Source organism: Mesocricetus auratus, unplaced genomic scaffold (assembly GCF_017639785.1).
Source record: "Mesocricetus auratus isolate SY011 unplaced genomic scaffold, BCM_Maur_2.0 Super-Scaffold_6730, whole genome shotgun sequence".
Lineage (NCBI taxonomy): Eukaryota > Metazoa > Chordata > Mammalia > Rodentia > Cricetidae > Mesocricetus > Mesocricetus auratus.
In genome coordinates, this window is record NW_024429184.1 from 15,243,001 (window position 1) to 15,264,326 (window position 21,326).

The 21,326-nt window shown below is 42.9% G+C and overlaps 1 protein-coding gene across 2 annotated transcripts in view; it reads right to left on the reverse strand.

Annotated features, from left to right (window-relative positions):
• The window catches only part of Melk (maternal embryonic leucine zipper kinase), a 75,316-nt gene that overhangs the window by 33,246 nt on the left and 20,744 nt on the right, over positions 1-21,326 (reverse strand). For both annotated transcript variants that reach the window (XM_021232281.2, XM_013119586.3), the window contains exons 2-8: positions 16,369-16,463; positions 14,690-14,775; positions 12,096-12,212; positions 10,065-10,208; positions 8,603-8,671; positions 6,594-6,686; positions 2,747-2,845 (exon numbers count right to left, since the gene is read on the reverse strand). In XM_021232281.2, coding sequence (XP_021087940.1) covers positions 2,747-2,845; positions 6,594-6,686; positions 8,603-8,671; positions 10,065-10,208; positions 12,096-12,212; positions 14,690-14,775; positions 16,369-16,426 — 666 coding nt within the window. In that variant the 5' untranslated portion in view covers positions 16,427-16,463. The remainder of the gene's footprint in view (positions 1-2,746; positions 2,846-6,593; positions 6,687-8,602; positions 8,672-10,064; positions 10,209-12,095; positions 12,213-14,689; positions 14,776-16,368; positions 16,464-21,326) is intronic.

Below are 21,326 nucleotides of genomic sequence, written 5' to 3' on the forward strand. Positions count from 1 at the left end.
GAGGAAGATCTATGTGCTAAGAATAATCCTGGGAATTCTAGCAGCCTTGAAATTGTTCACTTTGCACATGGTACTAAGAAAGGCAGCCAGTCTCTGCAACACACAATGACAGCAACATAGTCAACTATATAAAAATTATAAAAATATAACCTCGTAAAGAGCCAATTTATTCGTTTCCTTTAAATTTGAAAGTAACAACTGATAAGCAATTTTACCTTCGGGCTATCCAACTTTGACTTCTAAATTACATACACTACTCTAATATTTGTGTACCAGAACTGAAGTATGGTCATGCTTGTCTTCAAATACAGTGATAGCAAATGAATAGGTGACTTTAATAAGATTAATACACAATCTCTAAGTAATCATGCTGAAAATTACAGTTCAGCATTTTGGTTAAAATAGCCAACAAATGCAAAAGATAGACGAAGCCTGCCTCTTGAATAAGCTACACAGTGCCTCAAATATTGCTGGGCTTTTCAGTCAAGCCAACAACTAAGGACTGTAATAGTCCCAAGTGAGAATTTTTAGAACATTCTAGGCAGATACATACTGTATGCAAGTGATACGACACCTTAATTAGATTCAACCAGCAGACTGTATTACACTGCGACTCGGAACAATAGTTCTGAGCCAAGATTACAATAAATTTCAAAATCTATAATGTGTGAAATTAAATCCCACAATAATGCATAAAAATCCTAATTTGAATCAATTTTCAACTTGCAAATACATGAAAAACTAAAAAATGAAATTCAGGGTAGAAGAAACAAAGAATACACTGTGTTAGTAAATATTATTAATTAGGAAGGGCAAATCCTACCGAACAAGGGTTAGACATTCTCTATCACATCATGACACTGCAAAGTCACTCGATATGCCAAAAATAAAACCTTGAATTTTACTATAGTAAGGAAGAACACTTTCATATTACTTTAAGGTAAGTTCCAGACCCCCAAAAGATTTATTCAAGATCCACTAGTGCACTCAAATAAATAATATACTGATTAAGCAATATTAATAATAGTATTAATGCCATATTTGCCACCTGAATGTGAATTTGCAGAAACAGCAGAGGAAAGCAAACAGCATAGTAGTTTGAGGTTCAGACAGGCAAAAATACAGCATAACTCAAGGTCAAGTGAGTAAATTAAGACCATTATGGACCTAGCCGGGCGTTGGTGGCGCACACCTTTAATCCCAGCACTCGGGAGGCAGAGGCAGGCGGTTCTCTGTGAGTTCGAGGTCAGCCTGGTCTACAGAGCGAGTTCCAGGACAACCTCCAAAGCCACAGAGAAACCCTGCCTCGAAAAACCAAAAAAAAAAAAAAAAAAAAAAAGAACATTATGGACCTAATGTAACGCTATGGTTTCCAGAGACTATGAACAATCACTTCTCTTATAAAAATCTCGGTAGTCTGGATAGGATTCAGTCTAAAGCTGAATACATAATGACTAGGGTAAGCCTGTACGGCTCAGTGTATATTTCCTGCTACCTTGCTCTTTTATTAAATGCAAATTAAGTGTGCACATGAGCTATCTGCCTGTTCCACCATGCGGCCTGGCACCAGGACTGGTGATTTTGATGGCCCACTGAGCTGCTCTTTCTACAATGGCTTTGGGATTTCTGAAGGAAAACTGAGTAATCTGAACAAAGTTAAGTTCTAGTTCCCTCAAGCTACTGACCAGGAACATCTGGAAACCCCTGGCTAGCATGTGCTTTGCTTTCTTGTCTCTCCCATAACCAGCACTAAGAGCATCAAGACAGACCTTGGACCTCCTCCCCACTGTTGCCAGCGCTGCTTGGCTTCCACCAGGTGTATTAATTTCACCACAGTAGTCCAACTAGTACCAGATGGGCATTTTGGTCCTCTTTTGAAAAAAGAGTTCCTTTGAGGGGAGAGGGGACATTGGGTTTCATGAAGCCCAGGGATGGCCTTATTCACTTTATAGCCAAGAATGACCTTGAATTCCTGATACCCCTGCCTCTACCTATGTGTTCACATACACATAGACACCCACAATTCTCACCAGGAAAAGAATCGTACATATTTATTTCATTTTGCAGCAGCCTAAAATAAGGAACACTTTCAGCTTGTGTTTTGTTAAATGTTTTATTGAGTGAGTGTGTATGTGTGTGTGTGTGTGTGTATGTATTATAAACATATAACCTTGATTTTTTTTAAAAACTGAATACAAAAAGTGTGACTGGCATCCAGATCAAGCAAAAACAGCCATGCCAGGTAGTAATGGCACACACCTTTAATCACAGCACTCAGGAGGCAGAGGCAGATGGGTCTCTGAGTTTAAGGATAGTCTGATCTACAGAGTGAACTCCAAGACAGCCAGAAATACAGAGAAACACTGTCTCGGAGAAAGGGGGACAGAGGGAGGGAGGGAGGGAGGGAGGGAAGGGAGGGAGGGAGGGAGGGAGGGAGGGAGGGAGGGAGGACCAAATAATACCTACAGTCTTAACTTTTTTTTTTTCCTTTTTGTTTTGCTTTTTTTTTTTTTTCTAGACAGGGTTTCTCTGTATAGCCCTAGCTGTCCTGGAACTAGACTCAGAGAGTCTTCTGCCTCTGCCTTCCAAATGCTGAGACTAAAGACGTGCCCCACCACTGCCCAGCTTTCTATAGTCTTAACTTCTAACAGTCAGGAATACATTTGCCTTTGGTACTTTTATCCATGGAAGCATACGATAAGCACAGACAGCTTTCATTCTGAAATCCTGTACCCAGAATACTCACCATAATCTTCTTGTACAAAACCATGACATTATCATCATCAAATGGCAGAAATCCGCACATAAGCACATATAAGAGGATGCCCATACTCCAAACATCTGCCTAAGAGGGAGAAAAAATAGCATTAAAACACATTCCAATAAGGCAGAACACAAAGAGAATCACAGAATCTTACCAAAGCTAGAAGTGCACTAAGAAACCAGCCAATTCAACTTGCTCATTCTACAGACAGTGAGCACAAAGCCCAGAAAGGAAGATTTGTCCAAAGTCACTGACTCAATGAAAGACCTTCTGACTTTCAACTCAGTATACTCCTCCAGCTACTGAATAGAAAATAATTTCCAACTGGCTAGAAACTGAGCCATGGTATGGAAATGAAGCCAGGTCTCTGATTCTCAAAGACAATTTTAAGGCTACCAGGTGCTAAGGTTACACATGAGCATTATGTAAACATGTAGAAAGATGTCAAAAACAAATCTGAAAACTTCCTGGTCATCTGCAAATGTAATTTAAGCTGTGCTATAAAATCCTTTGTATATAGAGAGATCTTAATAAAATTCAATAGCTGACTTTTCAAATATGTAGGCTAGAAATTGGCCTGCCAATACAACAGGCACTGCAAATCCTAAACTCCAGAAAGAAGTTTGTATCTTTCTGAGATATCCTTGAGTCTCATGACTCCTGAGCAGTAACTATTTCTTCAAGCAGTCTTGGCTTTGATTAACAATAATGCCACATTATTAGTCAAGGCTCCTGTGGTGGCTAATCTTGATTGTCAACTTGACTGCATCTGGAATCGACTAAGACCAAGGTGCTGCTGCGTGATCAGGTATCTGAGGTGGGAAGACCCACCCAAGCAGCAGCCTGTTTAAAAGGCACGGAAGAACGAAGCTTTTGCTTTTTGCTGCCACCCTCACTCTCTCTGGCAAATGTGTCTATCCTGTTGCTGTGGCTGATAGTATATCCAATTCTATCAGGATTCCAATGTGGACCCTCTCAGATTCCAGCACCATCCAGACTGGGACTGCAAAGACACCCAGCCTCCTAGACTGGACAGCTGCTAAATTCTTGGCGTTTCTGTTGTGAGACAGCCATTATCAGATTACCTGGCCTACAATCTATAAATCAATCTAGTAAGTCTACACTGTTTTTTCATTCTGTCAACTCCATTCCTTTTGAGACCTCTGCCACAGCTCTCTTGCTGGGGAAGTAGCCCAGTGATAGAGTGCCTAACTGTAAGTCATAACTCCACCTCATTTGATCCTTGAGAAATTTATAAGAAATAAGGACTGCTGGGCGGTGATGAAACATGTCCTTAATCCCAGCACTTGGAAGGCAGAGGCAGGCAGCAGATCTCTAAATTTGAGGCCAGCCTGATCTACAAAGCAAGTTCCAGAAAAGGCTCCAAAGCTATACAGAGAAACCCTGTCTCAAAACAAACAGAGAGAGGGAGGGAGGGAGGGAGGGAGGGAGGGAGGGAGGGAGGGAGGGAGGGAGGGAGAGAGGGAGAGAGGGAGAGAGGGAGAGAGGGAGGGAGGGAGGGAGGGAGGGAGGGAGGGAGGGAGAGAGGGAGAGAGGGAGGGAATGAGGGAGAGAGGGAGGGAATGAGGGAGAGAGGGAGGGAATGAGGGAGAGAGGGAGGGAGAGAAGGAGGGAAGGAGGGAGGGAGAACTGCATTTTTTTTACAAAGAAAAATAAAAAAGGAAACAATTAAAATGACCTAGGCAGCATCACATATCAAGGTGTTGCCCTCACACTAGATAACCAAGTAACCCAGTCCTGTCCAATAAATCACAGCAGAGCACCAGCCAGGACTCCCCTTTCAAGTCAACAGCCATCTGTGTTCCAAGCTGTGGAGATCAGAAGTTAAGTATTTATGCCTGAGAAGTGTCAGACATTTCATTTAGTAAGTAAACACAGCCTTGCCAAACACCATGAATGGTCAAAACACATTATGTCTGAGATTAAACGAAGAATGAGAAAACATGTAACAATGTTTCCATAAAAGTCTACCATAACAAGAGGGCGGTGACACACACCCTAATCCCAGCACTTGGGAGGCTCTGTGAGTCGGAGGTCAGCCTGCTCTGTAGAGCAAGTTCCAGGACAGCTCTAAAGCAATACAGAGAAACCCTGACTTGGAAAAAAAAAACTAAAGGGGTTGGGATTTAGGTCAGTGGTAGTATTAACATATTCAGGGCCCTAAATTCAGTCTCCAATATACTATAAAAAGAAAAGGTCCTTCCTGGCTTTCAGAAAATATACAAATACAGACAGTACTACAGTTACTTCCCTCTTGCAGTATACTCAATAAACCCATTCTTCAATAAATAAATAAACAAGCCTTTTTTCTGCCACTTCCTAGATAGATAGACAGACAGACAGACAGACAGACAGACAAGCATTTCCCTGCCACTACCAGTCTCCCAGAGGCAGGGACTCAAGTGCATTCAAGATTCAGTTTCACCCTACCCCACTGCCATGGCTAAAAAAGGCACTGCTGATGAAGGCGTAGTGGATGGCTTTACAAAAGGTATTTAAGGCAATGCTCATCCATGAATGCCTGGCACACGAATCATGGAACTGTCACAGCCTTAGACAAGCTCCAAGCACATCTTTGTGTCTGTTTCCAATTGTGACATGCCTATGTATGTCAGGATGATGAAGACCCTTTATGCTGGACATCATAAATCTTACAACCATCACCAACATTATAACCTAAAGTTAATAAAAGCAAGAAACTGAATGAATGGGCAGGTCTCTGCAGCTATCCAGGAGGAACCCCATAAAGCAGTTGGCTGCAGCTATGTAGTGGGTAAGGACTATGGCGGCAAGAATCTCAGGCCAAGAGTGTCACGGAAGAGCACTTCAAACGCAAGAAATGAACAAACTAAGAATTTGGCTCATTTAAAATAAAACAACAAAAATACCAGGGCTGGCAAGATGGCTCAACGGTAAAGGCACTTGCTACCAAGGCTGACAAGCTGAGTTCAATGCCTGGAACCTGAACGTTAGGAGGACAGCACTAACTCCTGAAAGTTATCCTCTGACCTCCATTATATACGCTGTGGCATTCACTGTCCCCAGTATACACAAAATAAAGATATAGTAAGTGATCTTTTAAAGAGACGCTATATTAAAAATTAATAAAATTACATAAAGGGATATGATGTTCAGTTCACATTCATATGGTTAAAAAATGATCTATATAATATATACACACCAAATGGGGGAAATGTAAATAATTATAAATTTAAATAAAAATATGCCAAAGTTCTTAATTCTATTTTTGCACAGTACTTTAAATTTGAGATCAAAATGAAGTCCCTAAAAATATACAAATTCTTATCTAATCCTGTTCCAAATTAAGTAAGCTGGTATTTCTAAAGTACTTCTACATAGCACTCCCCGCCAGAGATATTCCACAGGAAAGTGGATTATGCAGGTAAAGAAAGCTGGGACCAGCTGCCACCTGTGCACAAAAGTGTATGCAAGACAGGAGATGCTCAGTTCAGCCCGGCAACTCCTAAGATTCTATCTAACAAGTCATGTTTTATTTCACCAAACTCCAGAGAATAAGAGGGACTGATTGAAAGAGCAAGGGCAAAAGAGGCAAAGCCAGGCCTTCTGAGCAGGGACATTTGACAGGACCACTGGCCTTGGGATGTCAGCAACACATAAACAATAGTTTTTCCTGTGCTAATAAACATCTTTGAAAACTGGGTATGCCACTGTAGCCTTGGGCCACACCTAGCTGACCTAACCAGCTCAAACTACAGCAAACTTTATAAAAGAGCGACCACAATGAAGCTGACAGAAATATATCTCCAAACTAGTCAGTAACAATTACCTCTGATCCAAGATACGATTTGCCTTGTATTAATTCAGGTGCTGCATAAGCAAGACTCCCACAGCATGTCTGTAGATGGTAGTCCTTGTTGCCCTACCGTAACATAAAAATGGAACACTTATTAGTTATAGCCCCTAAGAACAGCAAATCTCAAGTTAAGCATGGTGTGTACATTTGTAATTCCAGCACTTGGGCAGTAGAAGCAAGAGGATCAGGAGTTCAAGGCCAGACTCATCTACATAAAAAGCCTGAGATCAGTCTGGGCTCTATGAATTTGCCTCAAAACAACAAAAATAAACATTTTAAACATTAAACTTTGATAAACTCTCCCCTTTGAACTCAAAGAAAGACTAGATAAAGAACTATCCCATGGCAGTGTGATGGCACATGCCTTCACTCCGAGCACTCAGGAGACAGAGGCAGGAAGACCTCTGAGTTTGAGGCCAGCGTGGGCCTGGTCTACAGAGTGAGCTCCAGGACAGACAAGGCTACACAGGAAAATTGTCTCAAAAAAAAATCATTAAAAGGTTTTTGCAAATGCTTATATATATATATATATATAAACACATATACATACATACATACACACACACACACACACACACACACACACACACACACACACACACACACACACCAATTGTGATTCTCTGGATTTCCAATACCACTCAACTTCACACGAACAAGATTTTTTTCCCTTAGTTAAGCCAAATCAAGTCCATAATTCCCTAGATACTCATTTGCACAGTAACCTCACATCCATTCAAGTAGTCAAGGAACACCCAGAGAATGCAAGTCCCTATCTGGAAGAAGAAACTGGTAAGTAGGAGATGCATTGCTAATCTATTGTCCAGACCCTGTGGTAAGACAAATCACCACCTTAACTGGTGATCTTCCAGCCTCCTCTGCTCTCTCACAGAAACACAGGCCTTATGAAAATGAAGCTACTGCTGCACTCCTATGCTGAGCCCTACAGGGGGCAAAGGACCTAGAAACCCTAAGGTTTTGTTTACAAATGAAACGCACACAAAAGTGAGAGGCCCAGAGGCTAAAGCCATCTTTCCCAGACTACTCCCATTTTCTTAGATGGTGTCTATGTGAGCTGAATCTGTGGCAGTCAAAGGACGAGCCTTATATGCTTTAGGCTGTAAAAGAATTAAACTGCCTCCGGAATCATCTACTCCACTGATAACCTCAGAGTAGACATCAGTGAGAGAAGAATCAGAAAGAACCAGACATTCAAACCTAAAGAGGCAAAATGTGCTTCCCTGTGCACCACTCTAACTCTGAGGGGAGGGATAACCATGGGACCACAGAGGGCTGAGAGGAGTCTGCAATTGCAACATTCTTAATGAGTGTAGACAGCTCATTCTAGCAACGAAGTGCCATCATTAGAGAACTGGGAAGGAAGCCTCTAACAAGCAGCCACACAGGAGACCTGCTGCAGAGCTGAGCTAAGTTCAAAGTCACCTCAAAGAGAAGTTATGCTGTAGAACAGGTCTTACCTATGGAATGCAAATTAGGGCAATTCCAAGAAGTATAAATGTAGAAGCCCATGGCCATCCATCCCCCCTCTTCTTTCACAAGGAAGGGGAATCACCTCAGACTGTAACTAATTCTTAGTTATATAACCATCTGGACAATAAAAACTAGATACATACCGAATTCTCAACTTCTATACAAATGAACAAAGGCATCACCTAGTGGTAACATATTCAAACTGCAAACACATGATTTAGTATTCATAGTATAATGGCTTCACATTACCAGGCATTACAGATCCTTAGCTTACCTGTAGGACCAAATCCTAGACCTATAGTGGTAGCTCACACTTGGTTCCATCTCAGAATTATCTAGCAAACTTATAAAACTGCCCATATGAAGAATAAAATAGAACATTTTTCAAAATGAATATAACTAAACTCAATAAAGATTAAGTGAAAGTCAGTGCAAAATAACACAGCAACAGGTATACATATAGACATAATTGTATTTATTTTCACACTTACCTTGGGTTTTGCACAGAGACCAAAATCAATCAGCTTTAATTTATGATATTCATCAAACAATAAATTTTCCTGGGAAAACAAAGATTTTTTGATAACTGTATTCTGATTTCCTCGTATCATATCTCACCTTTAACCATTTCTAAAACTGATTTAGAGTTGTTTCTGTTTAAAGCTCAGGTCCAACCTAACATCACTAAAACCTAATGAAAAGACAAGAAAAAGATAGAACTGGGGTAAGCACACACCTTTGATCTGAGTACTCAGCAAGCAGAAGCAAGGGGATCTGTTTGGGGCTAGCCTGGTCTATGTAGTGAGTTCCAAATCAGCCAGAGCTATATAGTGAGACCCTGTCTCCCCTACCACCACCACCACCAAAAGGGAGGAGAGGGGAGGGGGGGAGAGGGGAGGGGAGAGAGGGAAGGGGGAGGGGGGGGAGAGAGAGAGAGAGAAAGAGAGAGCACACGGGAGGGAGGGAGGAGGAGGAGGAGGAAGAGGAGGAGGAGGAAGAGACTGGAAACTGAAGATGTAGTTCAGAGGAAGATCATTTTCCCAGCATGCCTAAGGCCTTAGGTTTGTTCCCCAGAAGCACAAAAAGAAAGAAAAAGACAGAGATCTGGGGAGATGACTCAGCAGATAAAGCGCTTACTATGCAAATATGACTAAGTTCAGACCCCCAGCCCATGTTAAAGGGCAGGCATGACAGCACACACCCCTAATCCCAGCTCTGAGGAGGTGAAGCAGGAGTATACCTGAGGCTCACAGTCCAGTCTAGCCAAAATAGCAAACTCTGGGCTCAGTGAGATTGTTTCAAAGAATAAGGTAAAGAAAAGGAGAGGAAAACCCATTTCTCCTTAGCACGAGGGACAATTTCTGCCAAAAGCAAGTTTAAGACTAAACAGAGCTCAGACTGAAGAGCGAGGTATTGAAAACATGAGAAGGTGATAACACGGCCACAGACCTACTCTAGGTCCCTGACCCTGTTTTACAAGGTTACATGTAAATATATACTCAGTATCACCCACATTAGAGCATCTTTCTTCAGTCCTTTAAAATTATAATCTGTCAGTTCTACTGAACTGCTCCCTTCTGGGGAGTAATGGTTTAAAATTAAAGAAATATAATCTCAGCATTATAGGTAGCTAAGATAGGAGTATCTCAAGCTGGGACCAGCCTGGGCTATATAGGTAGACATTGCCTCAAACAAAAACAGAACACTGAATGGAAATACTTGATGGTACATCTTTGCAAAGGATAAAATCTTGATTCCAAGGGTATCCAATGTCACATACAACTGACAAGTAATGAGAATGTTAAGAAAGAAAATTATTTGTGACAGACGCTGACTAAAACAAAAAACTAAGGAGCAAAACTGGTGGGTTTTTAAACAGAACATATTGACACCTGAAACTACGAGGCAGCCCACGCTCAACTCTCAGGTGAACATCTGTGACAGGGCACTTACTGGTTTGAGGTCCCTGTGGGCATAGCCCTGGCTGTGCACATATGCAACTGCAGACAGTATCTGACGGAAGATGACTCGGGTCTCCTCTTCAGACAGGCGATCCTGGGAGATTATGTAGTCGAACAGCTCTCCTCCCGGACAGTACTTCAACAGCAAGAGTCACAGAGTTACAGCTGACAGAAATCACTTCTCAGGAATGGAAAGTAAAAACCATACTGAACTCAATATTAGTTCAACTTTAAAGGCTAGGGAACTGAGTGAGCATATCTAAACTATACTCTCAGGATCCAACAATTCAGTAATTATTCCAGGAAGGAGAACAATAATTCTTCCCTTGAACAGTTTTATTACCAATAAACAGAAATCAAACCAACTACCACTGTGATTTTTAGAAGCTCACTCAGGGCTTTATATTTTTATAACAAAGTACTAAAACTCATTCTCCAGTTAATGTACTCACATTTAGTACAGTCATCTAAAATTAAAAATGAAAAGCAGCAGTAATTATTGTTTCTCCAGTAATTATTGCTGGTATTGTCCAAAGACCACTGATTTTCAATCTCCCTACAAAGAGCCCATTAGGGGCCAAGCAGAGGCTCTGTAGGTTGTGCGTGCTGAACAAGCATGAGGACCTGAGTTCAGGTCCCTGAGCACCCACATAAAAGCCTGCAGTTGGCAACACACATCCATAATCCAGCACCCAGGAGGCAAAGCAAGCAGATCCTGGGGCTCCCTGGCCAGTCAGCCTAAATTGAACAGTGAGTCCAGGTTCAGTGAGAGGCCGTGTCTTAACAAGGAGGAAAGAGAACAACACAGAAAGGGCACTGAGTTTCCACATGCACATATGCAAGCACACATACCCACAAACACACGAGTCTGACACACATGCATACAGACCCACATAAACACACAAACACACGAGTCTGACACACATGCATACAGACCCACATAAATATAGGAGACATACAAGTAATTAAGAAGGGCTTACAAAGCCCCCTCTCTGGGAGTTATACAGTCAATGGTTAACAAGGGAGGAGAAACATTTTCTTCAGTGATGTAGCCACTGGTAAGGTACCATGCTCTTATAAGCAACCCTCAAAAAACTCACTGGGTTATCAAAAAAAAAAAAAAAAAGTGGAAGTCGAACTGGGTCTAGTTGAGAAGAAGAAGGACCAGTGGTGACAGAGAGAAGGTAACAGAGGACTGATATGGTCAAACAGCATTATATGGGGGCAGGGAAGATGACTGAGAGGTTAAGAGCACTGGCTGCTCTTGCAGAAGACCTAAGCTTATTTCTTGGCACCTGCATGGCAGCTCACAGCCATCTCCAGCCCCAAGGGAGCCAACACCCTCTTGCAGCCTCCATAGGCACAAGACGTACACATGGTACACAGACAGACATACAGGCAAAATACTCAAACATAAAAGCAAATACATTTTATATACATAAATATGTACATATTAAACATCACAGTGAAAGATAAAGTCTAATAAAAGCACACAAAGGGCCATCAAAATGGCTTTGATGCTAGGAACCCATACAGAGGTGAAGAAAAGAACCAGTAAGTTATTTAAGGGTCAGCTTTGTTAACTTAACGCAGCCTAGATCACCTGGGAGGAGAGTTGCAGTGAGGGACTGTCTACACTGGGTTAGCCTGAGGGTATGTCTGTGACAAACCATCCTTATTAAAGTTCACTGATGTGGGAAGTCCACTCTGGGTGGCACTATTCCCTAGACAGGGGTCTTGAACTGTGAAAGACTGGGGAGACCAAGCTGAGCCCAAGCAGACAAACAAGCATTTCCTTCTTTCCCTCTGCGCTGCTAGGTCTGTGCTGCACTGACTTTCTGGGACTCTGGACTGTGACTAAGCCACCTCCTCTAAATTACTTCTTATGAGGACTATTTTATGGCAACAGAAATGAAACTAGAACAAACACTGATTATAATTTTTCAGGTAAGAAGACATAATTCTCTCTCAGCTATTGAAAAAGCAAGCAAATACTTTTGGCTGTCAGGGACCCACCACTAACCTCAAGAACCATGAATATTTTGTTTTTTGTCTCTAGCACATGGTAGAGCTGACATATGTGCTGATGTCTCAGATTCTTCAGGGCATCAATCTCAGTTTTGACCCGGGGCAAATCGCTCTGTTTGACAAAACATCAGTTCAGTTAAGCAACAAATTTCCTGGCAAGTGTTCCAAGCATCAATAGCAAGTTTTAATACTAGGTAGGAAAAGCTATCAATACCTCTAAAACAAGCTGCTTAAAAACATTACAAAATTAGTGTTCTGAGGATTTTATGAAGGCACGCTCAGTATGAGTGTGGCAGTTGATCTGTCAGTTTGAGTGAGTGGAGATCAGCAAAGCCCACACTAGGAGTATCTGAGGACTCAAAGAGGACCCGTACTGAACATGGTGGCACCACTCAGTAAGTTGCAGTGTGAGTGAGATAGAGGAGGATGCCCACTAGCAGAGGCATGCTCTCTGTTTCCTGGATGCCCCTGAGGCGCATGCTCAAGCCATCGTGATATTCAACCTCACCTCAGGCCCAAAGCAGTGGACAAAACTCAATCTTTCCCCCTTTTAAATTGTTTCCCTCAAGTATTTGTCACAGTGACAAAAAACTAACTGACTGAGTAGGTCAAGAATACAATGCCCAGCAATCTGGAAAGAATCTTGGACTACTGTAGAAGGTGGCCATTCCAAACAAAGTACAGAAACACCCACTAGCAAGCCTGATACAATCCTAGCAGCCAGAAGATTTGGGGAGGACTGAAATAATGAGGCCAACCTGGGTTACAAATGAGTTAGAAGAAAGAAAAGGAATTAATTAATTGTAAAAAGCACTTTTTGTTGCTAGGCAGTGGTGGTGCATGCCTTTAATCCCAGCACTTGGGAGGCAGAGGCAGGCGGATCTCTGTGCGTTCAAGACCAGCCTGGTCTACCAAGAGAGTTCCAGGACAGCCTCCAAAACAATACAGAGAAACTCTGTCTCGAAAAACCAAAAAAGTACTTTTTGTTATGGCTGTTAATGAGGTCTCACTGTAGAATCCTGACTAGACTTGAACTTGCTATGTGGACTAAGTTGACATTGTACTTGGAGCAATCCTCCTACTTCTGCCTCATAAATGCTGGGATTATAAATTTGTGCCACCATGCCTGGATTCAAATACTTTAACAATACAGGTCTTTACTTTGTAAGTGTGGTGTATATTTGTGTGTGGCATATGTGTAAGTCCATGTGTGTGCACAAGTGTACAGATGCATGTAGAGACCAGAGGTCAACTTTAGATGTCTTCCTTCCATCTTTTTTTTTTTTTGTGACAGGGTCTTTCTTTGAACCTGGTACCCACCAATTAGGCTAGATGATACAACCCTTGCCATCACTAGGATTATAGATGTGTAAAGCCATCACACTCACACTCAGTTTGTTATGTGGGTGCTTGGGATCCAAATTCATGCTCTCATTCTTTTTTTTTTTTCCCCCTTTTTGGTTTTGTTTGTTTTGATTTTTCAAGACAGGGTTTCTCTGTGTAGCTTTGGAGCCTATCCTGGCACTCACTCTGTAGACCAGGCTGGCCTCAAACTCACCGAGATTCTCCTGCCTCTGCCTCCCGAATGCTGGGATTAAAGGCGTGCGCCACCATCACCCAGCTCTTTTTGGTTTTGGTTCTCAAAACAAGGTTTCTCTTTGTAGCCCTAGACATCCCAGAACTTGCTCTGTAGACCCAGCTGGCTTCAAACTCAGAGACTTGCTTGCCTCTGCATCCAGAGTGCTGGAATTAAAAGTACGTGCCATCACCACTAGACAATGTTCAGTCTTACATAGCAAATAGTGGTAAAAAAAATTATTACTGTTTAAGTATGTGTAAGAATGTGTGCACATGTGGGTATGTGAACATAAAACAATTACAGGAAGTCAGAGGAGTTGGATCCCCTGAAACTAGAGTTACAGATGGTTGTGAGCACTGGACATCAGTGATAAGAAATGAACTTGTGTTCTCTGAAAGTACAAGAGTTCTTAACTGCTGAGCCATCCAGTTCCTTACATTTTGCTACACAAGCCAAGACGGCTAGAATTCAGGTCAGAAACCACATAAATGTCAGATAGGTATGGCAGTTTTCTTAGAATTACAGCTTTAGAAGACAGATGGGACCCCACAGTCAGATGTGCGGCAAGACTAGCCGTATCAGCAAGCTCTGGATTTAACCAAGAGACACAGCCTCAAAAAAGAATAACGTGGAAAGTAATCAACAAAGATTTCCAATATCAATCTCAGGCCTCCATATACACACAGGCACACATGTGCAAGCATACCTACATGTGTGCCCACACACATGCCATGCAATTATACATATGAAAAGACACACATATTTCTTAGTAAGGTGTGATGACACAAAGCAGCAATCCTAAAACTCATGAGGCTGAGGCAGTAAGATACAAGTTGAAGGCCAATCTTGACACAAAGGTAGTTCAAGACCAGGGCTATATAGAGTGATCCTTGACTCAAAGTAACTTTCTTCTTCTTAATGTCATGTACTATAACGCCCATATATAAAAGTATCACAGTGGGGCCCATTATTTTGTACAATTAAGAAAAAAATAATAATTTCAAACTTACCCCTAGTGCATTTTTATCCATGATTTTTATAGCTACCATTTCTCCAGTGAGGATATGACAGGCAAGTTTGACCTTTGCAAAGCCACCTAAATATAAAAAAATGAACAGGAGATAAACAAGAATCCAAGCAAAGATTTTTAAAAGGCTCTTTTAAGCCACATTTTCCTGCAAGTTTGTCTTTCTTCTGTCACTTCAACAGGTTAGCCATGACTGCAGATTCTTTTCAGTTAATGTTTCTAAATCAGCAGTTCTCAACCTGTGGGTCACACAACCCCTCTGCGGGTCAAAAGATCCTTCCACAGGGCTTGCCTAAGACCACCAGAAAACACAGATACGTACAATTCATAACAGTAGCAAAATAATTTTTGGTGGGGGAGGGTCACTACAACATGAGAAACTATACTGAAGAGCGCCAGCATTAGGAAAATTGAGAACCTCCACTCTAGATGGAGTTGGGTTTTTTTCCTACAATGAACAACAAGTAAAGAAGTAGGGGAGAAAGCCCTCACTCTTTTTCAGAAATATACTCCAGGGGAGCTGGGAGAGATGCCTAACAAATTAAAGTGTACTTGCCACTCTTACAGATGACCAGAGTTCAGTTACCAGCACCTACATCAGGCAGCTCCTAACGTCTATTACTCCAGCTCCAGAGGAGCCAACACTCTCTTCTGGGCTCCTCAGACAACGCGTGCGTGCGCGCACACATACACAAATAAATTTTTTAAGAGAAGAAATATACTCTGTGCTTAACACTACAATTAACTTATATTTATTAACATGCTAGAACACAACATAAAGTTACCGAGACTGCAGACAAATTATATACAACTTCACTGAGCATAAAAACTACGAAAGTAAGCAATTGTATTTTAAAACTAGGTCAAGGCTGATTAAATATCTCTAGCTGTCTGAAAGATAGTAACACATCCAGAAAGAAGTTTGTGATAGTCTCTTCCAAGGTCTTCCCCACGGTTTTCCCTGGTGGCTGGGCACAAAATCCTGGAACTTCGCTTCTCTAGTATGTACAACTCTCCAGCAAATCCCACCTGCTAGGGTGGGATACTCACTCACATGTGCACTTGGCGTGTTTCCTCCTACGTTATTACTCCTCTCATCCTAACCACGCTGCCATCGCCTCCAATGTCACGCTGCTCACGGCAACTGCTTCTCAACAGCTCTCTGCCTCTACCCTTGCCCTCTCCACCCAATATCTTCATCCTCAAGCAGCCAGGATGGCCCTTTGAAAACGCGGTCAAACCACTGCTTAGCTGGAAACTCCCCCATGGCTTTCTGCAATGACCTACGAGGCTCTCTCATACTCTGCCCCTGTTCTGTTCTGCTTATTCATGTAGACCAGGAAGACGGCTCAGCAGGCGAAGGCACTTGGCAGGAAAGCCTGGCAACCTGAGTTCCAGCCCCAGAGCCCACAGAGATGTGGAAGAAGAGAACCTACTCCTCGGCACTGTCTTCATACCTCCCCATGCATGCTGTGGCATGTGTGCCCCACACACATCATACACAACAATAACAATAAAATAAATTCACAGTTTTAATTGTAGGTGGAAAAAATTTAAGCTACCTCAATCATACCAAAAACTACCCTCATAACTACCCAAACAGACCACACTTCCAGTTATTTTATCTGTACTCTTCCTCCAAGAAAAATAAATTAACATTACCTGTCCCAATAGTTTCATATAATTCATAGTATTTGAGAAGTTCATCATAATCTTTCATAGTTCACTGGAAGTTTATTCAAAATGGCAGAAAGAATCTGTAAAACAGAAAAAAAATGTACAAGACCAATAAAAGACACCAGATCATCTACTCCACTTTTTTATTTTATTTTATTTAAGTTTTTTAAGACATTGTTTCTCTGTGAAGCCCTGGCTATCCTAGAACTCACTCTGTAGACCAGGCTGGTCTCAAACCCAGAGATGCCCTGCCCCTGCCCCTGCCCCTGCCTCCCAAGTGCTGGGTTTAAAATCATGCTGCACCACCACCTGGTTTCAACTCGTCCATTTGTAAACAGAGATAAAAATGAATCTTAGGCATATAAAAGGCAGTGAAGCATTAAGTAGTCATATTAAACACAAACACCATGGATTCCTGACTTACACCATCCACACAAATCATAACGACTTAAATATACCAGATGATGGTACTTCCCTGCAATCCCAGGACTGACAGGTAGAGGCAGGAGCTCAAGGTCAGCCTGGACCACATCGCAAATTCAAGACTACTTGGGCTACAAGAGACCATGCCTCAAGCAATAACAAATCCACTTAACATCAAAGACAAACTAGCTCAGTGGGTACAGTCGATTGCCACCAAGCCTGACCTGAGTTTGATCCCTGGAACCCCCATGACAGAAAGAGACCAACTCCCACAGTTGTCTTCTAACCTCTACACATTATTTGAGCACACACCAAGTAAGCAATTAAGCTTAAAAAAAAAATCAAAAAACTACCTTTCCTTAAAAAAAGACGGAGCTCAGTGGCACACACCTGATGGGGGAAGTCCTGTGTATATGTCAATAAAGCACTGTTGGCCAATAGGGAACCAAGATAGGTGGGACTAGGAGTCCAGGAGGACTCTGGGAAGGAGAAACACAGGAAGTCAAGATGTAACGCCATGGGGTAGGAAGCCCGGAAACTTCTCCGGTAAGAGAAATACTTAGATTAACAATTATGGGGTAATTACTTAAGTCAGAGCTAGTCAGTAAGAAATAAGCAAGGCCAACACTTCATAATTAATACAGCCTCCTGTGTGTTTATTTGGGACTGATGCGGCTCTGGAACCAGGCTGGCGGGAAGGCTTCCCTTTACACACACCTGTAATCCCAGCATTTAGGAGGCAGAGTCGGGAGTATCATTCCAAGTTTGAGATCAATCTGGTCTACAGTGAGTTTCAGATCAACTGGGGAAAAAAAAACGAGAGAGAGAGACAGAGAGAGAGAGAGAGAGAGGGAGGGAGGGAGGGAGGGAGGGAGGGAGGGAGGGAGGGAGAGAGGGAGAGGGAGAGAGAGAGAGAGAGAGAGAGAGAGAGAGAGAGAGAGTGTGTGTGTGTGTGTGTGTGTGTGTGTGTGTGTGTGTGTGTGTTAGAATTCCTGTACAAAGACACACAAAAAAAGAGAACAGAATCAGGTATACTGATACCTGCCCACAGTCCCAGCACTGGGAACACCACAAAGGAGGAGCTGAAGTTCCAGACTAGCCAGGGTTACACAAAAGATACTGTAGTAGTATGGAGGGTTGGCAGGGAGGACTGAAGAGGGGCGTGGCAGCTAAGAGTGCTTGTTGCTCTGCCAAGTCACGTTCCCAGCACCCATGTTAGACTGTCTACAACCACCTGTAACTCCAAGTTCAGAGGAGCCAACACTCTCTTCTGGCCTCTGTGGGCACCATCAGAGCTACACTCATGCAAACACAGACATGTACATTTGGTTTAATTTTTTTAATTTATAATTATTATATGCATATGACAAATGCATGAGTGTACACATGCCAAGCACATGTGGAAGAGAGAGGACAGGGAACAGCTTTGTTCTCTGCAGCCTACGACCACACCCCATCCAGCCAGATTTTAAGAGAACATGCTTATTTATGGATTGCCTCACTAACTCAGAAATCTGTTAATGGCCATTTGCTAGTAGGACAAATATGGGAATGACGTGGAACCCCATGCCCAAAAACTGGAGACACAGAAATTCTAAGACAAGAAATAGCAGTTTGTAGGACAAGACATGGCTCTAACTCCAGGGATGATGATGATGATGATGAAGAAGAAGAAGAAGAAGAAGAAGAAGAAGAAGAAGAAGAAGAAGAAGAAGAAGAAGAAGAAGAAGAAGAAGAAGGTAGAAAAGCCAGAGAAAGGAAGTGGGAGAGTTGGGGGACACAGCTTTACTTGAGAGCTGTCTGCTATAAAGTAGGCTAGCATGGAGACTCAAGTCTGCAATCCCAACAGTTTTAAATTTTCTCCACAGCCCAGACAGCTTTGACCTTCCACAATTCCTGCCTAATCCAATCACACAAATAAATGAGTACAGTGTACTACCAGGCTTGGCTCATAATTAACTTCTTCAGATTTCTCCCAAAGGAATTTTAAACTTCCAGTTCCTAGGAAGAGACTGACTTGCACAAATACTAAAAACTTTTTTTCTGTCTTTAAGTAACACCATTTTGGGACTAGATTATATCTATTAAGTCCAGGGAACGTAATATTGGTACTATTAAGAAAACTAGTGATGCTGGGCAGCAGTGGCGCACGCCTTTAATCCCAGAACTCAGGAGACAGAGGCAGGAGGATCTCTGGGAGTTTGAGGTCAGCTGGTCTATAAAGCAAGTTCAAGGACAGCCAGAGCTGTTTGAAAACTAGTGATTATATCTACTATATTTGACCTCTACGTGTTGTGGGTATAAAGCTAGTCTAAGTAACCTTAGACATCCTGTTTATCTTCTAGAAATTGGAATATGAAAAAGAAATACTTGTGATTGGAGATTCCTGACTATCTGTCCATCAGCGTGAAAGGAATCAGACCCTAAGTCTGATAGCTGAGTGCCCCTCCAGTTGTGCTGAAATAGAAGAAATGGGGCACACGTAATAAGCTTCTGAGGGAAGAAGGCATCAGCTAGACATTGGGAGATTTCTGATGAAACTATGAGATACCGTGGAACACGCCTTTATCCCATCACCTGGGAGGCAGAGGCAGAAGCATCTCTGTGAGGCCCAGGTCAGCAAGGGCTATACAAACTGAGGTTATTTTGCTAGTAGTATTGTTATTGGGGCCATGCTACCACTTGCTACAAAATATATAAACCTGCCTCCTGTGAGACATTATTCTGATCATTTCAAATGAGAGTACAGAATGGCTTATAATTTGGCCTTAGAAAGCAGTTGATAGCATCCTTCCTTCTCCCTTGCAGAGGTTTCTGGGAACAGAGGCATTCATTACGAAAAGCATTTAGGGACTAATCTGTCCATTTAGTTGGTTTACAACAGATATGCAGGAAAAATCCACTGTTTCCATGAAGGTGTAATAAGAACTGTTTAGATTTCTCTCACACCTCATAAGAAACAAACCAAAACTAATAAAAATTGTGAATCTAAACCTCTAAGCAACATTTCAGGCCACAGTGAAATCCCTCCCTTTGTAGAGAAAAGGGACCAGTCAAAGAAACACCCTGAGCAGAGCCAAAGAAACACACTTTGGCCCTGCAACCAGAACTAAAGAAATGTACCCTGACCTTGAAACCAGTGCCAAAAGAACACACTTTGTCTCTGGAATCTGAGCCAGTGAAAGAAATGCACCTGGCCCTAAAATTGGAGCTAAAAGGCTAAAAAGGACCAGAGCAAGAAACACACTTTGGCCCTAAACCAGAGCCAAATCTGACCCTAATCCTGTGTAGAAAACGAACTAATCTTGGAGCAGAGCTCTAGCCAATCTGAGCTCAGCACTAAAATCTGACCAATGCCCACCCTGGAAGCCCTATATAAACCCTGTGGCTGTTCGTGATACCCGGCTGTCCTCTGCCACTTAGGCGGAGGACAGCCACTCTCCTGGATTCTTCCTTCCAATAAACCCCTTCAATGAGCTTTGGGTGAAGATCTTCTTTTGCGGTGGCGACGGAGCAGAGGCGAGCCTGGGCAGAGCAGAGCTAGCAGGACTGTAACACTTGCTCGGGAAACCTTCCCTTGGCAGAGCGGAGCCAGGAGAGCAGAGCTGAACTGTAGCAACTTCGCTAGCTGAGCAAAACTGCTACACTGGGCGAACATCCCCAGCTGGAACTGAGCGAATACACTGGGGAAGCCTTTCTCTGAGGCAAGGCTGTAAGCTGCTAAACTTACTGCAACCTGTGGTGGTCCTTGGCTCCCGAGCTCCAGGATACCTTTCCATCTGAGCTGTGTAACACTCAGTATTCTGTGACTCCCAAGTGCCAGGATACCTGACCCACCCAATCGGCCTGAAATGCCAACACCCTTCCTTTCACTCCACCATCTACAGAAACGTACCGAAGGTGAGACTCGAACACTCACTCAGCTCACCCGAGTGTGAGCCTGCTGCTGCCCTGGGACGCCTTCCCTGAGATTTTCCCCGTTTCTCTCCACAGCCTCCGTGGCAGGAGCCACCATGCGGCTCAGTTCACGGCTATAGCCTCGGGGGCCCTTCTCACAAATGCGCATCTCAGGCCATTTGCTTTGAGGGGGTGCGAAATGAGTAAGAATTTGGACTCTAAAAACCGGGATCCCACATTTCCCTTTTAATCGGAGCACCCCAGGAAACTTAGTTGATCGAAGGAAAGTATCCCAAAGCCTTTCTCTGAACCGCTTTTGCCGACAGTCAGGAGCACTGAAACAGAAACGTAAACTCCCATCTATGGCAGCCTCCTGGGCTGGGTGAGCCGGGAACAGTGGTGGCGAGCATTCATGCCCTTATTCCCCCGGGAAGCCGAGGCAGGAATCAGGGACCGCCTTGGCTACAGTGAGTTCGAGACCCAGCCCGAACCACGTAAGACTACGTCTCAGAACGGCAGAAAGACATGGGAAGAAAAGAAGAAGCGACCACTCCCACCACCTGTGAAAAAACTGGGTCGAAAAATCAAGAAATTCTCACAGAGAACCGCACTGGTGGGCGGAT